The sequence below is a fragment of the Thalassophryne amazonica genome, chromosome 8 (genome assembly GCF_902500255.1).
Source record: "Thalassophryne amazonica chromosome 8, fThaAma1.1, whole genome shotgun sequence".
Classification (NCBI taxonomy): domain Eukaryota; kingdom Metazoa; phylum Chordata; class Actinopteri; order Batrachoidiformes; family Batrachoididae; genus Thalassophryne; species Thalassophryne amazonica.
The window spans coordinates 101,195,057-101,216,690 of NC_047110.1; the positions used below are offsets into that span (position 1 = coordinate 101,195,057).

Genomic DNA, 21,634 nt, shown 5'->3' on the forward strand with positions numbered 1-21,634 from the left:
AGAGAGGAAGAAATCTCTCACGCAAGTGGGTGAAAATTATCTGGACCGGAACAAAAACCACCAAATTCATTTTCATAGATATAAACAACAGGACTGGTGTGGGAAATAATAAAAATAACATAATGAAATAATGAACAACTTTACCTTTGGTGGAAGGCTCTGAGGGCTTTTCTATTTTATAGTTTGACTGTCTATCGGCTTTATTTTGACATCCTACTCCTTCCTGCTGTCGCTCTCCAATTCCAAGGGAATGTGTTTTTATTATTAAAGTTCAAAGTTTCAGCATTTTAACACAGTTCTTAATGATGCCACACATTATTTCCCTGTGCAAAATTTACACTACAAAATCTGTTTGCTCCCCTCTGTTTTTATTTGCCACTGTGCTGGTGGAGAAAAGGCGTACTGAGATATTATACCTCAAAGACCTGAAGACATCATTACACTGGCTGCAAAATGAACATCAACAAAGTGAGGGGACCAGAGAAACACAGATTAAAAAAAAAAAAAAAAAAAACTGGTATGGGTGGAGGTGTGACTGGACAGAGTTATGGACTCTACTGCATGCCCTTTTGGTTATGTGTCCACAACTTTTCACTTCCGATCCAATCCCGATACCTGAATTTGGATATCTGCTGATACCGATACTTTTCCTTTCCGATATCAGAGCTCTGTGTGCTTTAATATTATTATTATCATCATTGTTGATGTTATATGAGGATTTTCTTAAAATGGAGACATGAAAGTTCAGCTACAATTTGCCAGAAGGTGCATCTAATATGAAAGCCTAAATCTGATGCTTTGGTGAAAAAATTAAGCACCTTTATTTGTTATAGATTTTTATAGCCTTATAGAGAAAAAACAGCGCTCTCTGTCTGTCTCTCCTTTTCAATTTCAATGGAGCTTTATTGATACTTATGTTTACATTGCCATTTTTTCAGAGTAAAACGTAAGTGTTCGTTCTCTCTCTCTCCCTCTCCCTCTCCCCCTCTCTCCCTCTCCCTCTCTCTCTCTCTCTCTCTCATTGTGGGTTGGAGCGGTATTTTCCGATACGTGAAGTCTACTGGGATCGGAACTCGATACTGATCCGGGTTCGCATAGGTCCCATCCCTAGTTGGGTGTGCATCAGTCCGAACTGCACCTTGTTTCTTGCAGGTTGTTGCCAGTGTAGATGTGCATCCTTTTGACCATGGCTCCATGTGGAATCTGCAGGAAAGTCAAAAATGATGCAAAGGTATGCAACTGTTGTAAAAGCAAGATTGGGAATAGACTCTGCAGTGCCTGGGCTAACAATATGTAGACCTGGGTTTGATTTTCCATCTGTGTCCTTGCATAACACAACTCATCTGCATCAGCGTATGGGCACTGGCACGATTGGGCCTCAGGGCCTATATAGGATTTACAGTGTCATACATCTCCTTCAAATTGTTGAGACATTGAGACTGTTTACTGTGAACGGCGACACCGTCCAAGTCTCAAGTCCGCAACAGCAACACCGGTGAAGATGAAGGATCTCATTTTAATGATGTAATTTATAACCACAGGATACAAAGCCCATGGAGGACAATCAAACACCTGAGTGGGAGCAATTAAATCGATGCTGTATGATTTGTGTGTCCACAGCAGACAGCTGGAGGAGAGACTGGACTGTGCATCAACTGCTTCTTAAGAGGCATCATCCAAGACACCCCCCAGCAGCAGAGTACACACAGTGACACACGCACAACAGGCTCCGAGACACACAGACTAATCTTTCAAATTAACAACGAAATGGAAGGACAGCTTGCAGACCATGTGACAATTTGCACTTCTCTTTTTCAGAGACTGAACTGTGCCCATACTTTAACTCTGAGAAACTGCTGTCCGTCATCACGGACTCCTGCTGCTGAGACACAACAAGTCACTGAACACCTTTCTGGGGGTCATACATTCTGTCTTTCACAACGCTGTAATATTTCACCCATTCTCAGTTGCAACACTTGGAACTGAACTTGATGCATTCTGAAATGACAATTGATTTATTTTAAATATAAACATTGGAAGTAAACAGTTACCTCCAGTAAGAACTGATAAATGTCTTTTTTTCCATAGTAAGATTACAGGACCAGTTTTTGAGCATTCTTCTTTGTTGGTGTCAGTTAAGATTTCATCTTGTCCATAGACACAGAAAGGTAGTATGATAGAATCAAAGCAAGGCCGACATACTGGAAGCCCGACTCCTTATCCCACTGTGTTACTTGCTCTACAATTTTGTGTAAATCCCATACAATTAAACAGCCACACTCTACACTTTCAGTTCCTGGTCACTATCGGTTTCAAACGCCAACATGGTACAGTACATAGCTTGAATATCCACTTTTGCAATTGGCTGTACACCAACCTCAATAAACCATTAATATGAAACATTTCAAAACAATGGTTGTTACACAAGCAGCAGTGGCATTGCTAGGTATGAGAGCAAGTCATTGAAAATGAAAACAACTAACAAACAAGCACATTTCAAGCTACACCTAATGGCTCAGTCACACGGCACTTAACAAAGGGCAACGAAGCCCTGACGAAACAAGAAATCTGGACTTTCGTTGGCATCGTTTAACCTTCACGCAGCTTCATTCCTGCAGCTGGCGCTTCGTCAGGATTTTTAAATTGTTGAAAAATTGAACGAAGAACAACGAAAACTTCAATTCGTCCACTTTTCGTTTTGCTGTCGTTCTTGACGTTTAAATCGTTTTAGTTTTTTAATGTTATTGTTTAATTTGACGTCGTTAGACCAGCTGAATGTTTTCACACTGTGCAGAAGCCGGTTTGTGAGCGCTGAGGCTGCTGTTGCGTTCATGTACCATCAGAAATTACAGGGCAAATGCAACCTGTTTGCTTGGATTTTTTTTATCTGGGTGGGGGATCAGCTTCAATGGGCTCAGGCACCTTATATAGGACAGAATTAATATTTTGTGTAGATATAATTAATTATTTTGCCACAAGCAACTGCTGAATTTGAAACAACAAAAAAGTTGTGTAATTTCCGACGGTACTTGAATGCAGCGTTAGCTGCAACAGCAGCTTCTGCGTGCGCTTATTATTTTTTTTATTAAATATAACAATACGAGTGTAGGAATGACAATCCAGTCCTTCTGTACATGTGGCAACAAGTAGATGAATCAAAAGATTATATACAGAGCTGTTCTGGAAGGCAGAATTCATGTTGTGGATCAGCTGCAGCTCCTTGAAATAACCGCACATGTGAGTGACGCGTTCGCACGCACTGATCAATTTACTGCTCTGATATATTCAATCATCTTTACACTTATATGGCTTCGAACATAATACAGTGATACAACACTGACCACGGCACACCAGAGATTTTTTTGTTTGTTTGTTTTAATTGGTGCAAGACGGAGCACTCAGCATGTCGTCAGACAGTGTGGATTCTGATGATGGAGATGATTGTTCTGGATGAGGAACCACAGCAAGTGGGTGCACCAACGTGCACACAGATCTCCACAGCTTCTGTTTGCAGTTTCTCCAGGACTCAGGCACTATGAGCTCCGTCCCAGTGCCGAGTTCTGGAACTCAGAGATGCAGACACACACTGCTCCAGCTGTGGCTCCTGGAGCATTTCATTTAAAATGTCAAGATCATTAGCTTCGGTTTTGTTAAGTTCCACTTTCGTCCCTTTTGCGCTCTTGCTTCGCAGGCTATTTGGTGATAAAGCTCTTTTGTCCACCTTTTCTCAACGAATTGTGACTTTTTTTTTTTTTTTTTTTTTACTTTTTCCCTTCATTCAGGAATCGTCGTGTGCCGTGTGACTGGGCCATAACACCTAACCTCCACACAACACGTTACAAATGCTTAAAACAGTTTTTTTTTCTTTATTGTATTTTAATTTCCTGCCTCAACATGTTCTCAGTCCTTTTTAACTAGCTGAGGAGCAAATCACTAACAATCATACCTCGTACTTTGGAGCTTCGTTCCAGGAATCGAGTTGAAAAGAAAAGGAGAGTCCACGAAAGTTGAGATGGAACAACTGTTCTGCAGCATTGTAAACTGCAAGCACAGAGACGGCACAGGACAGATTTGTTAACAGAGGAAAAACAAGGTTTGTGCACTCACAAACCAAACTCAAACACCAAATTCTACACTGTGTAATAAATATTTTTTAAAAAAGTACTTGAGTATTTGCATTAGTGCTGCTATTCAATGAAATAATTAGCTGCTCAACAAAAATGACCTAAAGTATACACATGTATCCCTTTCAAATGTGCCCTTCTGGATTTAATTATTCCATTTAGTTTTAGAGAAAAAGCCAATTTATGTGACATAAATAAATGGAAAATGTATTGGAATTCAAAATGTTTGTGTTGATTTTCTTGGAATAGACCTTTTTTTTTTTTGCAAAAAATAGCATTATTCAGTCAATTTTCATGCAAAACTTATGGAACTGATGTCAAAATGTTCTGAAGAACTCGTTATTTTATAATATACCATATTTAAAGACATCTGGGCCAAAAATGACTATGTTTACTGAATCACTACTGCCGAGTCCACCCCTGACAAAATTATTTCAACAGACCAGAAGTTCCTTGATTTATGTCCAAATGTTATGAAATATATATAATATAAAATAATATATATAAATATATATATCACTGGAAAGAGAACATCCTATGCTTTAAAATGACACCGAGATTGTCTTGATAGGTCTTCTCCAAGAAATTACAACTGACGTTTATAAAAATTAACCAAAGCATTACAAATCCACCCTTTTTGATACACAGTATATGAAATGCAACCTTTTCCAAATGGTTATTTACCCAGGTCATTTAATAAGCAAAAATGACATAATTAGATTGTCATTTTCCTCCGTTTTGTTACACAATTCTAAAATAGAACTACAACCCCAATTCCACTGAACTTGGGACATTGTGTAAAATGGAAATAAAAACAGAATACAATGATTTGCAAATCCTCTTCAACCTATATTCAATTGAATACACCACAAAGACAAGATATTTAATGGCTGCAACACGTTTCAAAAAAGCTGGGACAGTGGTATGTTTACCACTGTGTTACATCACCTTTCCTTCTAACAACACTCAATAAGCGTTTGAGAACTGAGGACACTAATTGTTGAAGCTTTGTAGGTGGAATTCTTTCCCATTCTTGCTTGATGTATGACTTCAGTTGTTCAACAGTCTGGAGTCTCCGCTGTCGTATTTTGCACTTCATAATGTGCCACACATTTTCAATGGGTGACAGGTCTGGACTGCAGGAAGGCCAGTCTAGTACCCGCACTCTTAATACGAAGCCACGCTGTTGTAACACGTGCAGAATGTGGCTTGGCATTGTCTTGCTGAAATAAGCAGGGACGTCCCTGAAAAGGATGTTGCTTGGATGGCAGCATGTGTTGCTCAAAACCTGGGTGCAACTTTCAGCACTGATGGTGCCATCACAGATGTGTAAGTTGCCCGTGCCATGGGCACTAACACACCCCCATACCATCACAGATGCAGGCTTTTGAACTTAGCGCTGGTAACAATCTGGATGGTCTTTTTCCTCTTTTGTCCAGAGGACATGACATCCATGATTTCCAAAAACAATTTGAAATGCGGACTCATCAGACCACAGCACACTTTTCCACTTTGCGTCTGTCCATTTCAAATGAGCACGAGCCCAGAGAAGGCGGCGGCATTTCTGGATGTTGTTGATGTACTGGCTTTCACTTTGCATGGTAGAGTTTTAACTTGCACTTGTAGATGTAACGACGAACTGTGTTAACTGACAATGGTTTTCTGAAGTGTTCCTGAGCCCACACGGAAAGTAGTATACATATCGTGTAGTATACATGGAGTAACGAGCTGCATTTAACCTCTCACAACCACCTCCCCATTGGCAGTCGTATGGTCGGATGAAAATCAAACCTGTTTGACATTCTGGTCAGCCGTCGTGAGGGTTCCGCGCTGTTGAAGCAGCACTACAAGCGTCTCTTGCACTGTGCATGTGCAAACACTGGAGAGAGCATAAACAGTGATCATCTCTTTGGGAGAGCAGCTTCTGTTTCTTTTCCCCCCCTTATTCTTCAACTCATGTAAAGTCTTGTATTTTTTTTTTTTTGTTAAAACTTTGATGTCTCCCATCGAGTTTTTGTAAAAATAAGAAATGTAAATAAAGTTTGAAAAAAAAAAAAGCTTCTGTTTACATTTTGCTTCTGGAAACACGAGTCTGACGTGTGGTTTTTGAACATACAATGTGAGCAGCCAGATCGCATCAGAGCATCGGGCCGTATAGTGTGAGAACATAAATCGTGCGCTCTGAACTTTTACACTGTGCGGTTTTGCCATACAGTTTGAGCGAAAGCAACGCCGTGATGAAGCCTCACAGGACATGTTCTGGCATGTCCAGGCTCATCCACAATTTCTCGGATAGTCACACGACTGAAAACCCAACGACAGCCGTCTGAAAGCCATCTCAAAGCCGTCCTGTGAGACCAACACAGAGGTGGTTTTGTGCCGCGTCATGAATGGCTCCGTGGCGCATCCGTCCGCTTTTCTTCCCATGAAAAAAACTCCTGTAACAGTGGAATGTGCCAAAAAAGTACTGATGTCCATGTCTCCTGCCATTTTTGTGTATGTCAGACGACGTCCCGGATCAACAAAGCCTTCACGTTGGAAATAATCTGGTTGTTTCAGCGGGGTTTGAGCCTGTCGATCGGCGCTCGGAGCGCGGCGTGCTCTCAGCAGCTGTGGGCGGTCTTTAAACCGGCTGGTGCACTCCTTAATTTGTGTAATCCCCATAAAATCGTCCCTGAAAGCCATCTGAATTTTCCGAATGGTTACCACCTGGAGGTCTCTCACAGTTTCAGGAAAAAACTGATGCAGCAAAGCTCCAAATCGTTCAGACATTTATTCGCAATAAAATTCCGACGAGAGGGGTGGACCACTGCTCACACAAAGCCTGCTCACAGGCGAATGACGCAACCGACAGGCGTGAAAAAACTCACGCATGCGCAAGAAGGTTCAAGCTTGGCTGATGCAATCACACGTGATTCAAATCCATATGTTTTTTGAAAAAAATATAAAAGTCGGATACTTTTCTAACAGACCTCGTATAATACAAACCTGTGCGGGGTCGCTTATGACCCAGGGAAGATCTATACAATTTTCGACATTAGCTTCAGAAGGTATTGTAACTTGCCAACTCTAATCACTATATTTTACTGTTTTGCAGGGAAGCATGGCCAACAGACCAAGAATAGCAAGATTTACAGCTGTACAAGCATTGGGACTGATTCTTGATGCCCAGAGTGAGGATGAAAAGGATGATGGACAAATATATTAGAGAGTGAAATAAATATGAGGAACCCTAAAACAATCATTTATATAGAAGTATTCCAATATAAAGTCAACGAGGTCATAAATAACCCCACTCGGTCATATTAGTCGCTAAAACAGCTTGGTCGCTTGAGGGTGAACGGGAGTCCAAGGAAAGAATTGTGAGAGGAAGTGTTGTAAATGTGAGTGTGTTCACTGTGTGAAGTACCTCCAGGGTGTGTAGCTCCAAATGACTGATCTATTTGCTCTATTGTGGGAGCAATAGCCTGAGAGTTGAAATGGACTCCACTGAAACACAACGCACACAGAAACAAACAGCCACTGATACATTTATTAACATTCAGAGAGGAAGTGCTGCATTAGCTAAGAAGCTATTGTCAAGGATGCCAAATTGATTTCAGAGAAAGTCTACAATCATAAATAGCATTTAAAAACACACAGTCACATTACTGCAGATAGGCTGCTTTCCAATGACATTTACATCAAACAAAACTCCCTGACACTTATGAATAAGACACGTTGTTGTTGTTTTTGGCATCGTTTTAACACAACACCTTCACTCACCAGTATTTCAACTTGACTTTGCTCAGGTCATACACTTCAATCACCTGTCAGACAGATTAAGAGTGAACTTTTAAGACAAATAAACTCTGGGTACAGCAACGCTACATGAATATGGCAAAAAGATTGAGAAATAACAAGATGAAAAAATAAATTTATGGTATGTGGGTTGAATTAAACATGGAGGCAACTGAGGAATTTCCACATACCAAATACAAAAGTAAGAAGTCTGAAATGTGATTGTGTTATCTGAACATCTGATCAAAGTCTTGCTTTATAATAACACTGGTCACATCCAAACCTTGACAGACTTGTTATACCTAACCCAGTCAAACATGGTAATGGAGGTCAGAGCCACCCTGACAACTGGTCAAGAAACACCGAGTGACTCACTGTTTGGATCCCATTTTTAAACAGGGTCATATTCATAGAAGATCCACAATGATTTTACTTGAATGAATTCAGATTTGAGAAAGGCAATGTGACTGTTGAATTCTTTGTGTTGCAGATTTCAGTCATTGCAGGTGGAGACCTGTCTATCCACACTACAAGGTGAAATCCACAGGTTGAGTTGGGAGATGACCAGCACAGTGCATAGACAGCAAAAATATAGATGTGTTGGTGGATTAGTCCATCCCAGCCAGTTTGAGGAGACAATATCTCAAGGAACATTAAATGAATCATCTTCTAAACCACCAAATTAACCCTGAAAGACTCGTTATGTACCATCAGTGGTGGGCGCAGATAACCAAAAAATTAACTTTGATAACAGATAATAAGATAACTGAAAAGTTATCTTTCATAAAGATAAACCAATAAACCACCCAAAAATGTATCGGAAGTTACAGATAATCGATAACCGATAAATTCCGGTGTTGTCTATGGGACATTTGCAATTACTAAAGAGCTGAAATTGATTTTTAACACGATCGCTTTTAAAAGCATCAAAAGCGGTAAAAGACCTAAAGAATAATCAAGAATGTTTGACCATGCTGCCCCCTGCAGGAAGCAGCACAGACAAATCCTGAGAGCACCCACGAAATCAACTCTTTACTAATCATAATCATTTTTCTTTCAACATTCTGCCCCTGCTGGAAGCTCTTAAAAATTAGCACATTACTTTAAAACGAAAACATATATCTGATATTTTCACTTTATAAACTTCAGACATGACAATAATTTTAAATAACTTGTCTAAAATGAGTGGTTAAATTTGAACCATAAGTTAAACATGTATGCCTCTGGATGACTTTGTGACATTGTGATTATATTAGTATTGTCTTAAAGGAAATGACTTTTTTTGGTCACCAGTTCTCCTTTGCTTACAGACGATAGAGTGGTTTCTGTTTGCAGAGGGTAGAACAACATGCCTATTAGGAAACTTTTAACAGGTAAGTCTCAACAGCTTTAACAGTTTTAAAAATGTTTTTCACTGTTCAGCTTAGTTTAGTACGTTATCGGTCTAAAAGTTATCGGACGGTAATTCATCGGAAGATAATTAGTCTGATGATGGTTTTTAAATTTATCTAAAAAGATAATCCGATAATGAAAACATTATCTTCAATAATTATCTGTTATCGGATTATCGCAAGTGTTCCCACCACTGTGTACCATATATGCACATAGGCACTGTCTATGTTATTCGGGTGGTCTAAGTGATGTAAATAGCTTTAAAAAGAGCACAAACGCATTCAAAATGACCTTTGATGCACCAGATCAATCAAAAAAGCATCTTTGCTTTGCATACGTATTATGTAATATGCCATAGACATGTCTGCCACCTGCTGGATGGACGATGGAAAATTACAAACAGCTACCCTCCTTTACATGAGCATCAGCTAACAAGTTAGCAACCCTCTTCACGTGAGTGTAGTCAAGCAATCACCTTCACATGAGCATCAGCTAACAAGCTAGCAATTGTGGGGAAAAACACGATCACTGATGTAGGCAAATACGGGATGAAATATACAACAGAATGGAGAAGTAAAACCAGAATTAAAAAATAGACAGAATATGTGACTGGAAATAACAGAAATTTTCATCTCTACCAAATTACTGATGGCAAATTTGAAACACTGTTCGGAACATTTCAATCTATCATATTTCAAAACATTGGTCTAGGCTAGAGTCTGTACCTAAGAGAAAACACTGTGCGCTGTGCTACGTGGGAACTTATCACATCGTCAAATGTTTCAAAACATTCCATCATGTTGACCGTTGTGCTCCGATGCAGGTTTTCAGAACAGAATCTCATTTATTATAATACTGAACCAACAGAAACATCAAATATCAACTCTGGTTGTGCCACCAGACCTCTGCTTCATTGTTAACCCCACCCCTTAAAAGAGCAAATTTCACCTTGAGTCTCTGGTTTGTGGCATCAAACAGCAGTTTAATCCCATCCTGAGTTAAATTCAGTATGAGGTCATGGCTGAGTGGCGTCTGGAGTAGAGACAGACAAATGAATTAACAGTGAGAAGGGCATGTATGGGGAAACGTATTCAAAGAACAAGTAATTAGAGGCACACAAATCCTTATGCACTGACACATCATGCAGACAATCTTCACTGATGCACCGAGAGACTGCATCAACACCCAAACTTCTCAAAGGGCTCAAACAGAGCAATCTTCTCAATCTTTAGCATATCAAAAAATATGGCTAAATACACCAATATTAGTGCATAGTCAGGTCCATAGGTATTTGGACAGTGACACACTTTTGCCTCTGTGTACCACCACAATAGGCTTCAAATGAAACAATCAAGATAATCTTGTTGTGTGTACTTTAAGTTTCAACAAAAATGTTGACCTAACCCTTTAGGAATTACAGGCAGTGTGTATATCTATGTTATCATCCTGTTAAAGTTTGACTCTTTATTCATAGTTCCCAAACCAGTAGAAAGAATTAACCAAACATTTACTGGATAAGAGATATTTGCAGGGTGGATGTCAACTGAATTTACTGCTATTTACTGCAGAGATGCAGGAAAAAAAAAAAGGTCCAACTTGTGACGCTGTGTCAAAAAAGGGATTCTTGTACTTATGAGCTGACATTTATGAGGGACTGACTGAGACGGAGCACACAAAAAATATATCTTACCAGTTCACTGTATAGCACCTGGACATTTTTGATGATACGGCAGTGTTTCTGCAGAATAGAGATGGCCTGGGCCAATGGCATTCCTTAAAAATATAAATAAATAAATGACTGTACATCCTTCACTATCAACCATAAAAACTGTTTGCATTTTGTGGGTTAAGGACAATTTAAACACATCTTGGACGTGATCCAAATCTTCTTGATAATTTCCGTTGCTACTTTCTCAACATTGCAACACTTTTTCTCTTATCTTATTTTCGAGCATGCTTGTCTCATGACATCACAACTGGCAAACAATAATGACAAACCACTGTTATCGCCACAGAAATAGGTACTCTCTGAGAACACCTCTAGACAGAAACGGTTCTATATCAAAGACACACCATTTTAACATGGCTTAACTGACTTTAAACACAATATTTCTCAAACTGGCAATGTTTGAAACATGTTTTGAATGGTGATCTGTCAAGAGTTGTACCCTGGCTCCACTGTGACAGGACAGAGTGCAAACACACACATGCATGGGTTATTTTGACAATTTGTCACAAAGGTACTCTGAAGATGTCACCTTTTGTTCTGAAAAATTGGGATTGCTTTAGTTTTAGTACTATATCTGAAATTGGGGCTAACAATTTCATCACAAGAAAAAAATTTAGACATCAAACAAAACAAAATATTAATAATAAACTCATTAGCTGCAGCCATCAAAGCAAATAATGAGAGAATGCCACATTGGACTCTCTGAAATAGCTGTTTTCACCATTTTCAGGCATTTTATAGACAAAAACAAACAATTATTTAAAAAAAAAAAAAAACATATAAAGCAATAACAATTCTTATTTGCAGCCTGAGGACACTGTCATTTTCTTTCTACACATATGCACGTGTTACACACATTTTGCAAATCTGGACTATTCCGAAATGGGACATGGACCATATCAGAATTGTGCAACTGTGCAGGGCTCCTGTAAGAGCACAAACCCGTGGTCTGGAAGCGGAAACATTGTTTAAATTTCCTTGATTGTAACACATGCATTCTTTTTTTGTCGCACAAACAAACAGGTGTCAAAATACCCACCTAAGGTGAATTCCCATTGTTCATTTCCAAGTGATCTCTCAGGCACTACTTCCAGATCCAGCATTGGCAAGTAGTGGAGGGTGGCTCACCTCACATCAAGACAAGGAACCCTGTGAGGAACCCTGTTTCTCTGCTCGTTTCTCCCTAATCTCAGTACCGTCTCACAAGTTTGAATTCACAAAGTGGGCAGCTTAGTTCTCAAAGCCAAAGTATCAGACAGCAATTCAAAGTTTAAAAAAGAAAAAAAAAAGATGATGTAACTAGCTTCTTTATCACATGACAAATTCTTGGTAACAAATTATACAAGGTCAAACACCTAAAAGCCGCTTGGATACATTAGTTTTAAATAAATTACTTCTCAAAGAATGGCAGACTGCACATAAATTACGCAACTCGCCTGCAAACACAAAAGTCACAAATCCAGCTGGAAGTCAGTCTTGTTTGTGTTGTTAAGGGGAAAAAAATCAATACGGCTAAAAGTAAACTATTAATGTCAGTGAAGAATGAAGAGACACAAATATCTCCTACAGCTTTAAGTTTGGACAGCAGCTTATGTGGCTCCAAGAGATCCAGCCAAAACACTCAAACAAAAAGGACAGACAGTAAACTGTCCAAAAGGGGACAGTCCTCACTCTTAACTGACGTTAAATGTCTCCGCGAGACTGTTAAAAGAATAGACAGTAAGTTGTCCAAAGGGGACAGTCCTCGTGACAGTAAGCTGTCCAAAAGGAGACAGTCCTCGTTGTTAGAGCTTGTTATGAGTCTCTGTGGGACTATTGAAAGAAGAGAGTAAGTTGTCCAAAGGAGACAGTCCTCGTTGTTAGAGCTTGTTATGAGTCTCTGTGGGACTGTTGAAAGAAGAGAGTAAGTTGTCCAAAGGAGACAGTCCTCGTTGTTAGCTGAGGTTACATGTTACGAAAACACCAAGTTTGTTTGCGTTGTGTGCTAACAATAGCTGCTAACTACCACAACCTTGTTCTCGCTAAGTAAACAATTTAAATTAACTTCTAAATACGGTAGAAGCGAAGGTAACAAAAAACAAAATAGAGACGTTTAAAAGAATACTGCGTCTCGGACTGTGAGGACAAAGGGAGCTGACCGCTGTTCTTTTTCTTTCCAGCGACGACTCGATATTTACGGCTAGCTGTTTTTTCTTCTGTCTCTCTGTTCTTCGGTGAATCCAAAGTGTCCAAGAACACGGGCTTCTCACAGAAAGTGGTGTATCCGTAAGTGTCCCTGTAACCCTCCGTGGGCTTTAGCGTGTCTTCTGTGCCTCCAAACAACAGCAACTACAGGCATCAACAAGAGGCAACGGGATCAGCTGATACATCAACTTCCTGTCTTCCACGCACGATCCTCGGCTGCGTCATGACGTCACGGCCTGTTTACGTTTAATACGTTACAAAATTAAGTAATTCAGATGAAAAAAAAGAAAACTGATTTGCTACAATAACTCATTCATTTTCTAAACCAGATTATTATAATTAAGGTCACGATTTTTTTTTTAATAGGAACATTATCTGACATTGGTTATGGTCACTTCTTCTGTATTTGTGCATTTCTTGTGCAAAATTGCTTCGGATGTTTAAATTTAACATCAAGCAAAAACAAGCCTGTGTTTGCCCCACTGTTAATCTGCAAATCAACCAAACTGAGTTAATAACTGGGTTTAGCTGCTCACCACAAACATGTTTACTGCCAGCCCTGTCAAATCATCACTTAAATAGAACTATTTCAGCACCATCTACACCATAATTCTCCAAGGCCCAAATCTGTGTGTGTTACGTTTGTTAGTCTGGTGAAAACCTCACAAACAACATGTAGGTAGGCTGCCAGTTTTGTTTTTTTCAGTCAACTGTAAACGTGCAGTTGTATTTTTCTCAGCAAAACTGTAACTCCGTGTATGTTTTTATAAATTCCCATTGCAGACAATGCGGAGGCCGTCAGCTCGTTAGTAGTGTGTTATGTGATGCTTGCTCATTTTCATGCTGTTAGCCCATTAGCAATTTGTCATGGCAATGTTACTGTAGCAACTGCACTCTGCGATGTGTTGTTATGACTCCGCCCATTCGCTCCCCTCAGACGCAAACTCACGATCTCCGGCATGGGAGTCGGACTCTCTAACCAGAAGGCTAAAACCCAGGGCTCTGACCTTGTGACCAGAGAATACTTTTTTTGAGCTGTCGGGAGTGAGGTTTTACAAACTACATATACACCGTGACACACTCACACCCCTAAGCTCACTCCCATCTGGGTCACGGCACCACTGACAGCTGCACTCTGCAATGTGTTATGACTCCGCCCATTTGCTCCCCTCTAGATGTGAACTCACGATCTCCGGCATGGCAGTCAGACTCTCTAACTAGAAGGCTAAAACCCAGGGCCCTGGCCTTGTGACCGGAGGATCTTTTTTGAGCTGTTGAGATGTTTTACTAACTACATATGCACAGCGACACTTGCTGGCCTCCATTACACTAGCATGTTTGCATCAGATCATGTGATGTATATCAATCAATCAATCAATTTTATTTATATAGCGCCAAATCACAACAAACAGTTGCCCCAAGGCGCTTTATATTGTAAGGCAAGGCCATACAATAATTACGTAAAAACCCCAACATTCAAAACGACCCCCTGTGAGCAAGCACTTGGCGACAGTGGGAAGGAAAAACTCCCTTTTAACAGGAAGAAACCTTCAGCAGAACCAGGCTCAGGGAGGGGCAGTCTTCTGCTGGGACTGGTTGGGACTGAGGGAGAGAACCAGGAAAAAGACATGCTGTGGAGGGGAGCAGAGATCAGTCACTAATGATTAAATGCAGAGTGGTGCATACAGAGCAAAAAGAGAAAGAAACACTCAGTGCATCATGGGAACCCCCCAGCAGTCTAAGTCTATAGCAGCATAACTAAGGGATGGTTCAGGGTCACCTGATCCAGCCCTAACTATAAGCTTTAGCAAAAAGGAAAGTTTTAAGCCTAATCTTAAAAGTAGAGAGGGTGTCTGTCTCCCTGATCCAAATTGGGAGCTGGTTCCACAGGAGAGGAGCCTGAAAGCTGAAGGCTCTGCCTCCCATTCTACTCTTACAAACCCTAGGAACTACAAGTAAGCCTGCAGTCTGAGAGCGAAGCGCTCTATTGGGGTGATACGGTACTATGAGGTCCCTAAGATGGGACCTGATTATTCAAAACCTTATAAGTAAGAAGAAGAATTTTAAATTCTATTCTAGAATTAACAGGAAGCCAATCAAGAGAAGCCAATATGGGTGAGATATGCTCTCTCCTTCTAGTCCCTGTTAGTACTCTAGCTGCAGCATTTTGAATTAACTGAAGGCTTTTCAGGGAACTTTTAGGACAACCTGATAATAATGAATTACAATAGTCCAGCCTAGAGGAAATAAATGCATGAATTAGTTTTTCAGCATCACTCTGAGACAAGACCTTTCTAATTTTAGATATATTGCATAAATGCAAAAAAGCAGTCCTACATATTTGTTTAATATGCGCTTTGAATGACATATCCTGATCAAAAATGACTCCAAGATTTCTCACAGTATTACTAGAGGTCAGGGTAATGCCATCCAGAGTAAGGATCTGGTTAGACACCATGTTTCTAAGATTTGTGGGGCCAAGTACAATAACTTCAGTTTTATCTGAGTTTAAAAGCAGGAAATTAGAGGTCATCCATGTCTTTATGTCTGTAAAACAATCCTGCAGTTTAGCTAATTGGTGTGTGTCCTCTGGCTTCATGGATAGATAAAGCTGGGTATCATCTGCGTAACAATGAAAATTTAAGCAATGCCGTCTAATAATACTGCCTAAGGGAAGCATGTATAAAGTGAATAAAATTGGTCCTAGCACAGAACCTTGTGGAACTCCATAATTAACCTTAGTCTGTGAAGAAGATTCCCCATTTACATTAACAAATTGTAATCTATTAGATAAATATGATTCAAACCACCGCAGCGCAGTGCCTTTAATACCTATGGCATGCTCTAATCTCTGTAATAAAATTGTATGGTCAACAGTATCAAAAGCAGCACTGAGGTCTAACAGAACAAGCACAGAGATGAGTCCACTGTCCGAGGCCATAAGAAGATCATTTGTAACCTTCACTAATGCTGTTTCTGTACTATGATGAATTCTAAAACCTGACTGAAAGTCTTCAAATAGACCATTCCTCTGCAGATGATCAGTTAGCTGTTTTACAACTACCCTTTCAAGAATTTTTGAGAGAAAAGGAAGGTTGGAGATTGGTCTATAATTAGCTAAGATAGCTGGGTCAAGTGATGGCTTTTTAAGTAATGGATTAATTACTGCCACCTTAAAAGCCTGTGGTACATAGCCAACTAATAAAGATAGATTGATCATATTTAAGATCGAAGCATTAAATAATGGTAGGGCTTCCTTGAGCAGCCTGGTAGGAATGGGGTCTAACAGACATGTTGATGGTTTGGATGAAGTAACTAATGAAAATAACTCAGACAGAACAATCTGAGAGAAAGAGTCTAACCAAATACCGGCATCACTGAAAGCAGCCAAAGATAACAATACATCTTTGGGATGGTTATGAGTAATTTTTTCTCTAATAGTTAAAATTTTATTAGCAAAGAAAGTCATGAAGTCATTACTAGTTAAAGTTAAAGGAATACTCGGCTCAATAGAGCTCTGACTCTTTGTCAGCCTGGCTACAGTGCTGTAAAGAAACCTGGGGTTGTTCTTATCTTCTTCAATTAGTGATGAGTAGTAAGATGTCCTAGCTTTACGGAGGGCTTTTTTATAGAGCAACAGACTCTTTTTCCAGGCTAAGTGAAGATCTTCTAAATTAGTGAGATGCCATTTCCTCTCCAACTTACGGGTTATCTGCTTTAAGCTGCGAGTTTGTGAGTTATACCATGGAGTCAGGAACTTCTGATTTAAAGCTCTCTTTTTCAGAGGAGCTACAGCATCCAAAGTTGTCTTCAATGAGGATGTAATACTATTGACGAGATACTCTATCTCACTTACAGAGTTTAGGTAGCTACTCTGCACTGTGTTGGTATATGGCATTAGAGAACATAAAGAAGGAATCATATCCTTAAACCTAGTTACAGCGCTTTCTGAAAGACTTCTAGTGTAATGAAACTTATTCCCCACTGCTGGGTAGTCCATCAGAGTAAATGTAAATGTTATTAAGAAATGATCAGACAGAAGGGAGTTTTCAGGGAATACTGTTAAGTCTTCAATTTCCATACCATAAGTCAGAACAAGATCTAAGATATGATTAAAGTGGTGGGTGGACTCATTTACATTTTGAGCAAAGCCAATTGAGTCTAATAATAGATTAAATGCAGTGTTGAGGCTGTCATTCTCAGCATCTGTGTGGATGTTAAAATCGCCCACTATAATTATCTTATCTGAGCTAAGCACCAAGTCAGATAAAAGGTCTGAAAATTCACAGAGAAACTCACAGTAACGACCAGGAGGACGATAGATAAATAAAAATGGTTTTTGGGACTTCCAATTTGGATGGACAAGACTAAGAGTCAAGCTTTCAAATGAATTAAAGCTCTGTCTGGGTTTTTGATTAATTAATAAACTGGAATGGAAGATTGCTGCTAATCCTCCGCCTCGGCCTGTGCTACGAGCGTTCTGGCAGTTAGTGTGACTCGGGGGTATTGACTCATTTAAACTAACATATTCATCCTGCTGTAACCAGGTTTCTGTAAGGCAGAATAAATCAATATGTTGATCAATTATTATATCATTTACTAACAAGGACTTAGAAGAGAGAGACCTAATGTTTAATAGACCACATTTAACTGTTTTAGTCTGTGGTGCAGTTGAAGGTGCTATATTATTTTTTCTTTTTGAATTTTTATGCTTAAATAGATTTTTGCTGGTTATTGGTGGTCTGGGAGCAGGCACCGTCTCTACGGGGATGGGGTAATGAGGGGATGGCAGGGGGAGAGAAGCTGCAGAGAGGTGTGTAAGACTACAACTCTGCTTCCTGGTCCCAACCCTGGATAGTCACGGTTTGGAGGATTTAAGAAAATTGGCCAGATTTCTAGAAATGAGAGCTGCTCCATCCAAAGTGGGATGGATGCCGTCTCTCCTAACAAGACCAGGTTTTCCCCAGAAGCTTTGCCAATTATCTATGAAGCCCACCTCATTTTTATATCTACTTCATTAGCATCGCTAACAACTTAACGATAGCATGTTAACATGCATATAAATGTATGTATTTTTAACCACATTATATTATAGCACATTTTGGGAAATTTCACCTTCAGTGAATTTATCCATGGGGATTGTAATCAAGTTTCCTGATTCTGGTAATATTAAATGTCAGGCGGGTCTTTTTCTTTTACATCACTCAAACATTTATCATGCTACCCTCAGTAAAAGAATAATTCATCCATCCATCCATCCATTGTCTTCCGCTTTATCCGGAGTCGGGTCGCGGAAGAACAATTCAATTTTTATTAAATGTTTGTAATGTTAAAATAGTTACAAAACCTTTTTGAAATTATAATTATTTGCCACAAGTGGACTGGACAACCCACAACCAAATGTACAGGAAGGGATAGAGCAGGCTGTACTTTCTGAGGCGGCTGCAGTTGTTTAACATCTGCAGGAAACTCCTGTGGATGTTCTACCAGCATCCTCTTTATACCATGGTGTGCTAGGGGGCAGCACATCCAAGAAGGACACATCCAGGCTGGACAAAGTGATCAAGCGGGCTGGCTACGTGGTTCGCATGAAGCTGGGCTCGCTGATGACAGTGGCAGAGAAGAGTACCCTGGACAAACTGCTGGACATTATGGACGATACCAGTTACCGGATGCACACCGTCATCAGCAACCAGAGGAGCCTCTTCAGCCACAGACTGCCCAACTGCAGGACCGACAGACTGAAAAACTCCTTTGTCCTTCAAGCCATCAGACTGTACAACTCCTTACTGGGGGGGAAGAGGAGTAACAGGAAGACAGAGGACAGGAAGGAGAGGAACAGTAGTAGCCAGTAAACCAGTAGCAAGCAGTATTTCTGGTATTTCTATGTCTATATTTGCGAATTGTTTTTTAACTTTCATGCTTAATACTCTGTGTGCTGCTATACAATGTTCCCTGAGGGAGTCTTCCCAAGGGATTAATAAAGTTCTAGCTAATCTATTTAAATAACATCAAACTATGTTACTTCAATCAGTATTTTGACAAATGTCAAAATACTTATTGGTCAGAAGCTCCCATGACCAGTAAAAAATCAAGGACTGAGACGTCGCCCGGTATGGCGGAGCCGGGGCCCCACCCTAGAGCTCAGGCCTGGGGTTGGCACTCACGTGCGAGCGCCTGGTGGTTGGGCCTTAGCCCATGGGGCCCGGCCGGGGTCAGCCCGAAAGAGCGACATGGGCCCACCCTCCTGTGGGTTCACCACCTGCAGAGGGGGCCATGGGGGTCGGGTGCAGAGAGAACTGGGTGGCGGTCGAGGGCGGGTGGCCTGGCGGCCCGGTCCGTGCTCACAGCCCCTGGCTGTTGGGACGTGGAATGTCACCTCACTGGGGGGGAAGGAGCCTGAGCTTGTGCGGGAGGTTGAGAGATACCGACTAGAGATAGTCGGGCTCACCTCCACGCACAGCTTGGGCTCTGGTACCCAACTCCTGGACAGGGGCTGGATGCTCCACTTTTCTGGCGTTGCCCACGGGGAGAGGCGGAAAGCTGGGGTCGCATTGCTTATTGCTCCCCAGCTCAGTCGCCATGTGTTAGAGTTCACTCCAGTGAACGAGAGGGTCACGTCCCTACGCCTTCAGGTCAGGGACAGGTCTCTTACTGTTGTCTCGGCCTACGGGCCGAGCGGCAGTGCAGAGTACCCGACCTTCTTGGAGTCCCTGGGAGGGGTACTAGATAGCGCTCCAACTGGGGGCTCCATAGTTCTCCTGGGGGATTTCAACGCCCACGTGGGCGGCGGCAGTGAGACCTGGAGGGGGTGATCGGGAAGAACGGCAGCCTCCCCGATCTGAACCCGAGTGGTGTTCAGTTGTTGGACTTCTGTGCTAGTCACAGTTTGTCCATCACAAACACCATGTTCGAGCACAAGGGTGTCCATAAGTGCACATGGCACCTGGACACCCTGAGCCGGAGGTCGATGATCGACTTTGTAGTCGTATCATCTGACCTTCGGCCACATGTCTTGGACACTCGAGTGAAGAGAGGGGCTGAGCTGTCGACCGATCACCACCTGGTGGTGAGTTGGATCCGCTGGGAGGGGAGGAAGCCGGTCAGACCTGGCAGGCCCAAACGTATCATGAGGGTCTGCTGGGAACGACTGGCGGAACCCTCTTTCAGCGAGGTCTTCAACTCCCACCTCCGGGAGAGCTTCTCCCAGATCCTGGGGGAGGTTGGAGACATGGAGTCCGAGTGGACCATGTTCTCCACCTCCATTGTTGATGCGGCTGCTCGTAGCTATGGTCGCAAGGTCTCTGGTGCCTGTCACGGCGACAATCCCCGAACCCGGTGGTGGACGCCGGAAGTAAGGGATGCTGTCAAGCTGAAGAAGGAGTCCTACTTGGCTTTGTTGGTAGGTGGGACCCAGGAGGCAGCTGATGGGTACCAGCAGGCCAAGCGTGCCGCAGCTCGTGTGGTCGCAGAGGCAAAAACTCGGGTCTGGGAGGAGTTCAGGGAGGCCATGGAGGAGGACTATCGGTCGGCCTCGAAGAAATTCTGGCAAACCGTCCGACGCCTCAGGAGGCGGAAGCAACTCTCCACCAGCACTGTCTACCGTGCAGGTGGGGAGCTGTTGACCCTGACTGGGGATGTTGTCGGGCGGTGGAATGAGTACTTCGAGGATCTCCTCAATCCCATCGCCATGTCTTTCGAAGAGGAAGCAGAGACTGGGGGACTCAGAGGCAGACTCATCCATTACCCAGGCCGAAGTCACCAAGGTGGTTAGAAAGCTCCTCGGTGGCAAGGCTCCTGGGGTGGATGAAATCCATCTTGAGTACCTTAAATCTCTGGATGTTGTGGGACTGTCTTGGCTGACACGCCTCTGCAACATCGCGTGGCAGTTGGGGACAGTGCCTCTGGATTGGCAGACTGGGGTGGTGGTCCCTCTGTTTAAGAAGGGGGACTGGAGGGTGTGTTCCAACTACAGGGGGATCACACTCCTCAGCCTCCCCAGTAAGGTCTATTCCAGAGTACTGGAGAGGAGAATTCGACCGATAGTCGAACCTCGGATTCAGGAGGAGCAGTATGGTTTTCGTCCTGGTCGCAGCACACTGGACCAGCTCTACACGCTCCATCGGGTGCTCGAGGGTTCATGGGAGTTCACCCAACCAGTCCACGTGTTTTGTGGATCTGGAGAAGGCGTTTAACCGTGTCCCTTGGGGCACCCTGTGGGGGGTGCTCCGGGAATACGGGGTCCGTTGCTAAGGGCTATCCGGTCCCTGTACGACCGCAGCAGGAGCTTAGTTCGCATTGCCGGTAGTAAGTCAAAACTGTTTCCAATGCACGTTGGCCTCCGCCAGGGCTGCCCTTTGTCACCGGTTCTGTTCATTATCTTTATGGACAGAATTTCTAGGTGCAGCCAGGGTGTAGAGGGGGC

The 21,634-nt window shown here is 42.0% G+C and overlaps 1 protein-coding gene across 1 annotated transcript in view; it reads right to left on the reverse strand.

The window, feature by feature from the left end:
• Positions 1–13,390, reverse strand: part of c8h16orf70 (chromosome 8 C16orf70 homolog) — a 33,334-nt gene extending 19,944 nt beyond the window's left edge. The window contains exons 1-7 of the mRNA XM_034177088.1: positions 12,065–13,390; positions 10,987–11,069; positions 10,245–10,328; positions 7,890–7,933; positions 7,534–7,613; positions 3,947–4,041; positions 1,139–1,203 (exon numbers count right to left, since the gene is read on the reverse strand). Coding sequence (XP_034032979.1) covers positions 1,139–1,203; positions 3,947–4,041; positions 7,534–7,613; positions 7,890–7,933; positions 10,245–10,328; positions 10,987–11,069; positions 12,065–12,128 — 515 coding nt within the window. The 5' untranslated portion in view covers positions 12,129–13,390. The remainder of the gene's footprint in view (positions 1–1,138; positions 1,204–3,946; positions 4,042–7,533; positions 7,614–7,889; positions 7,934–10,244; positions 10,329–10,986; positions 11,070–12,064) is intronic.
• Positions 13,391–21,634: the final 8,244 nt, after the last annotated feature.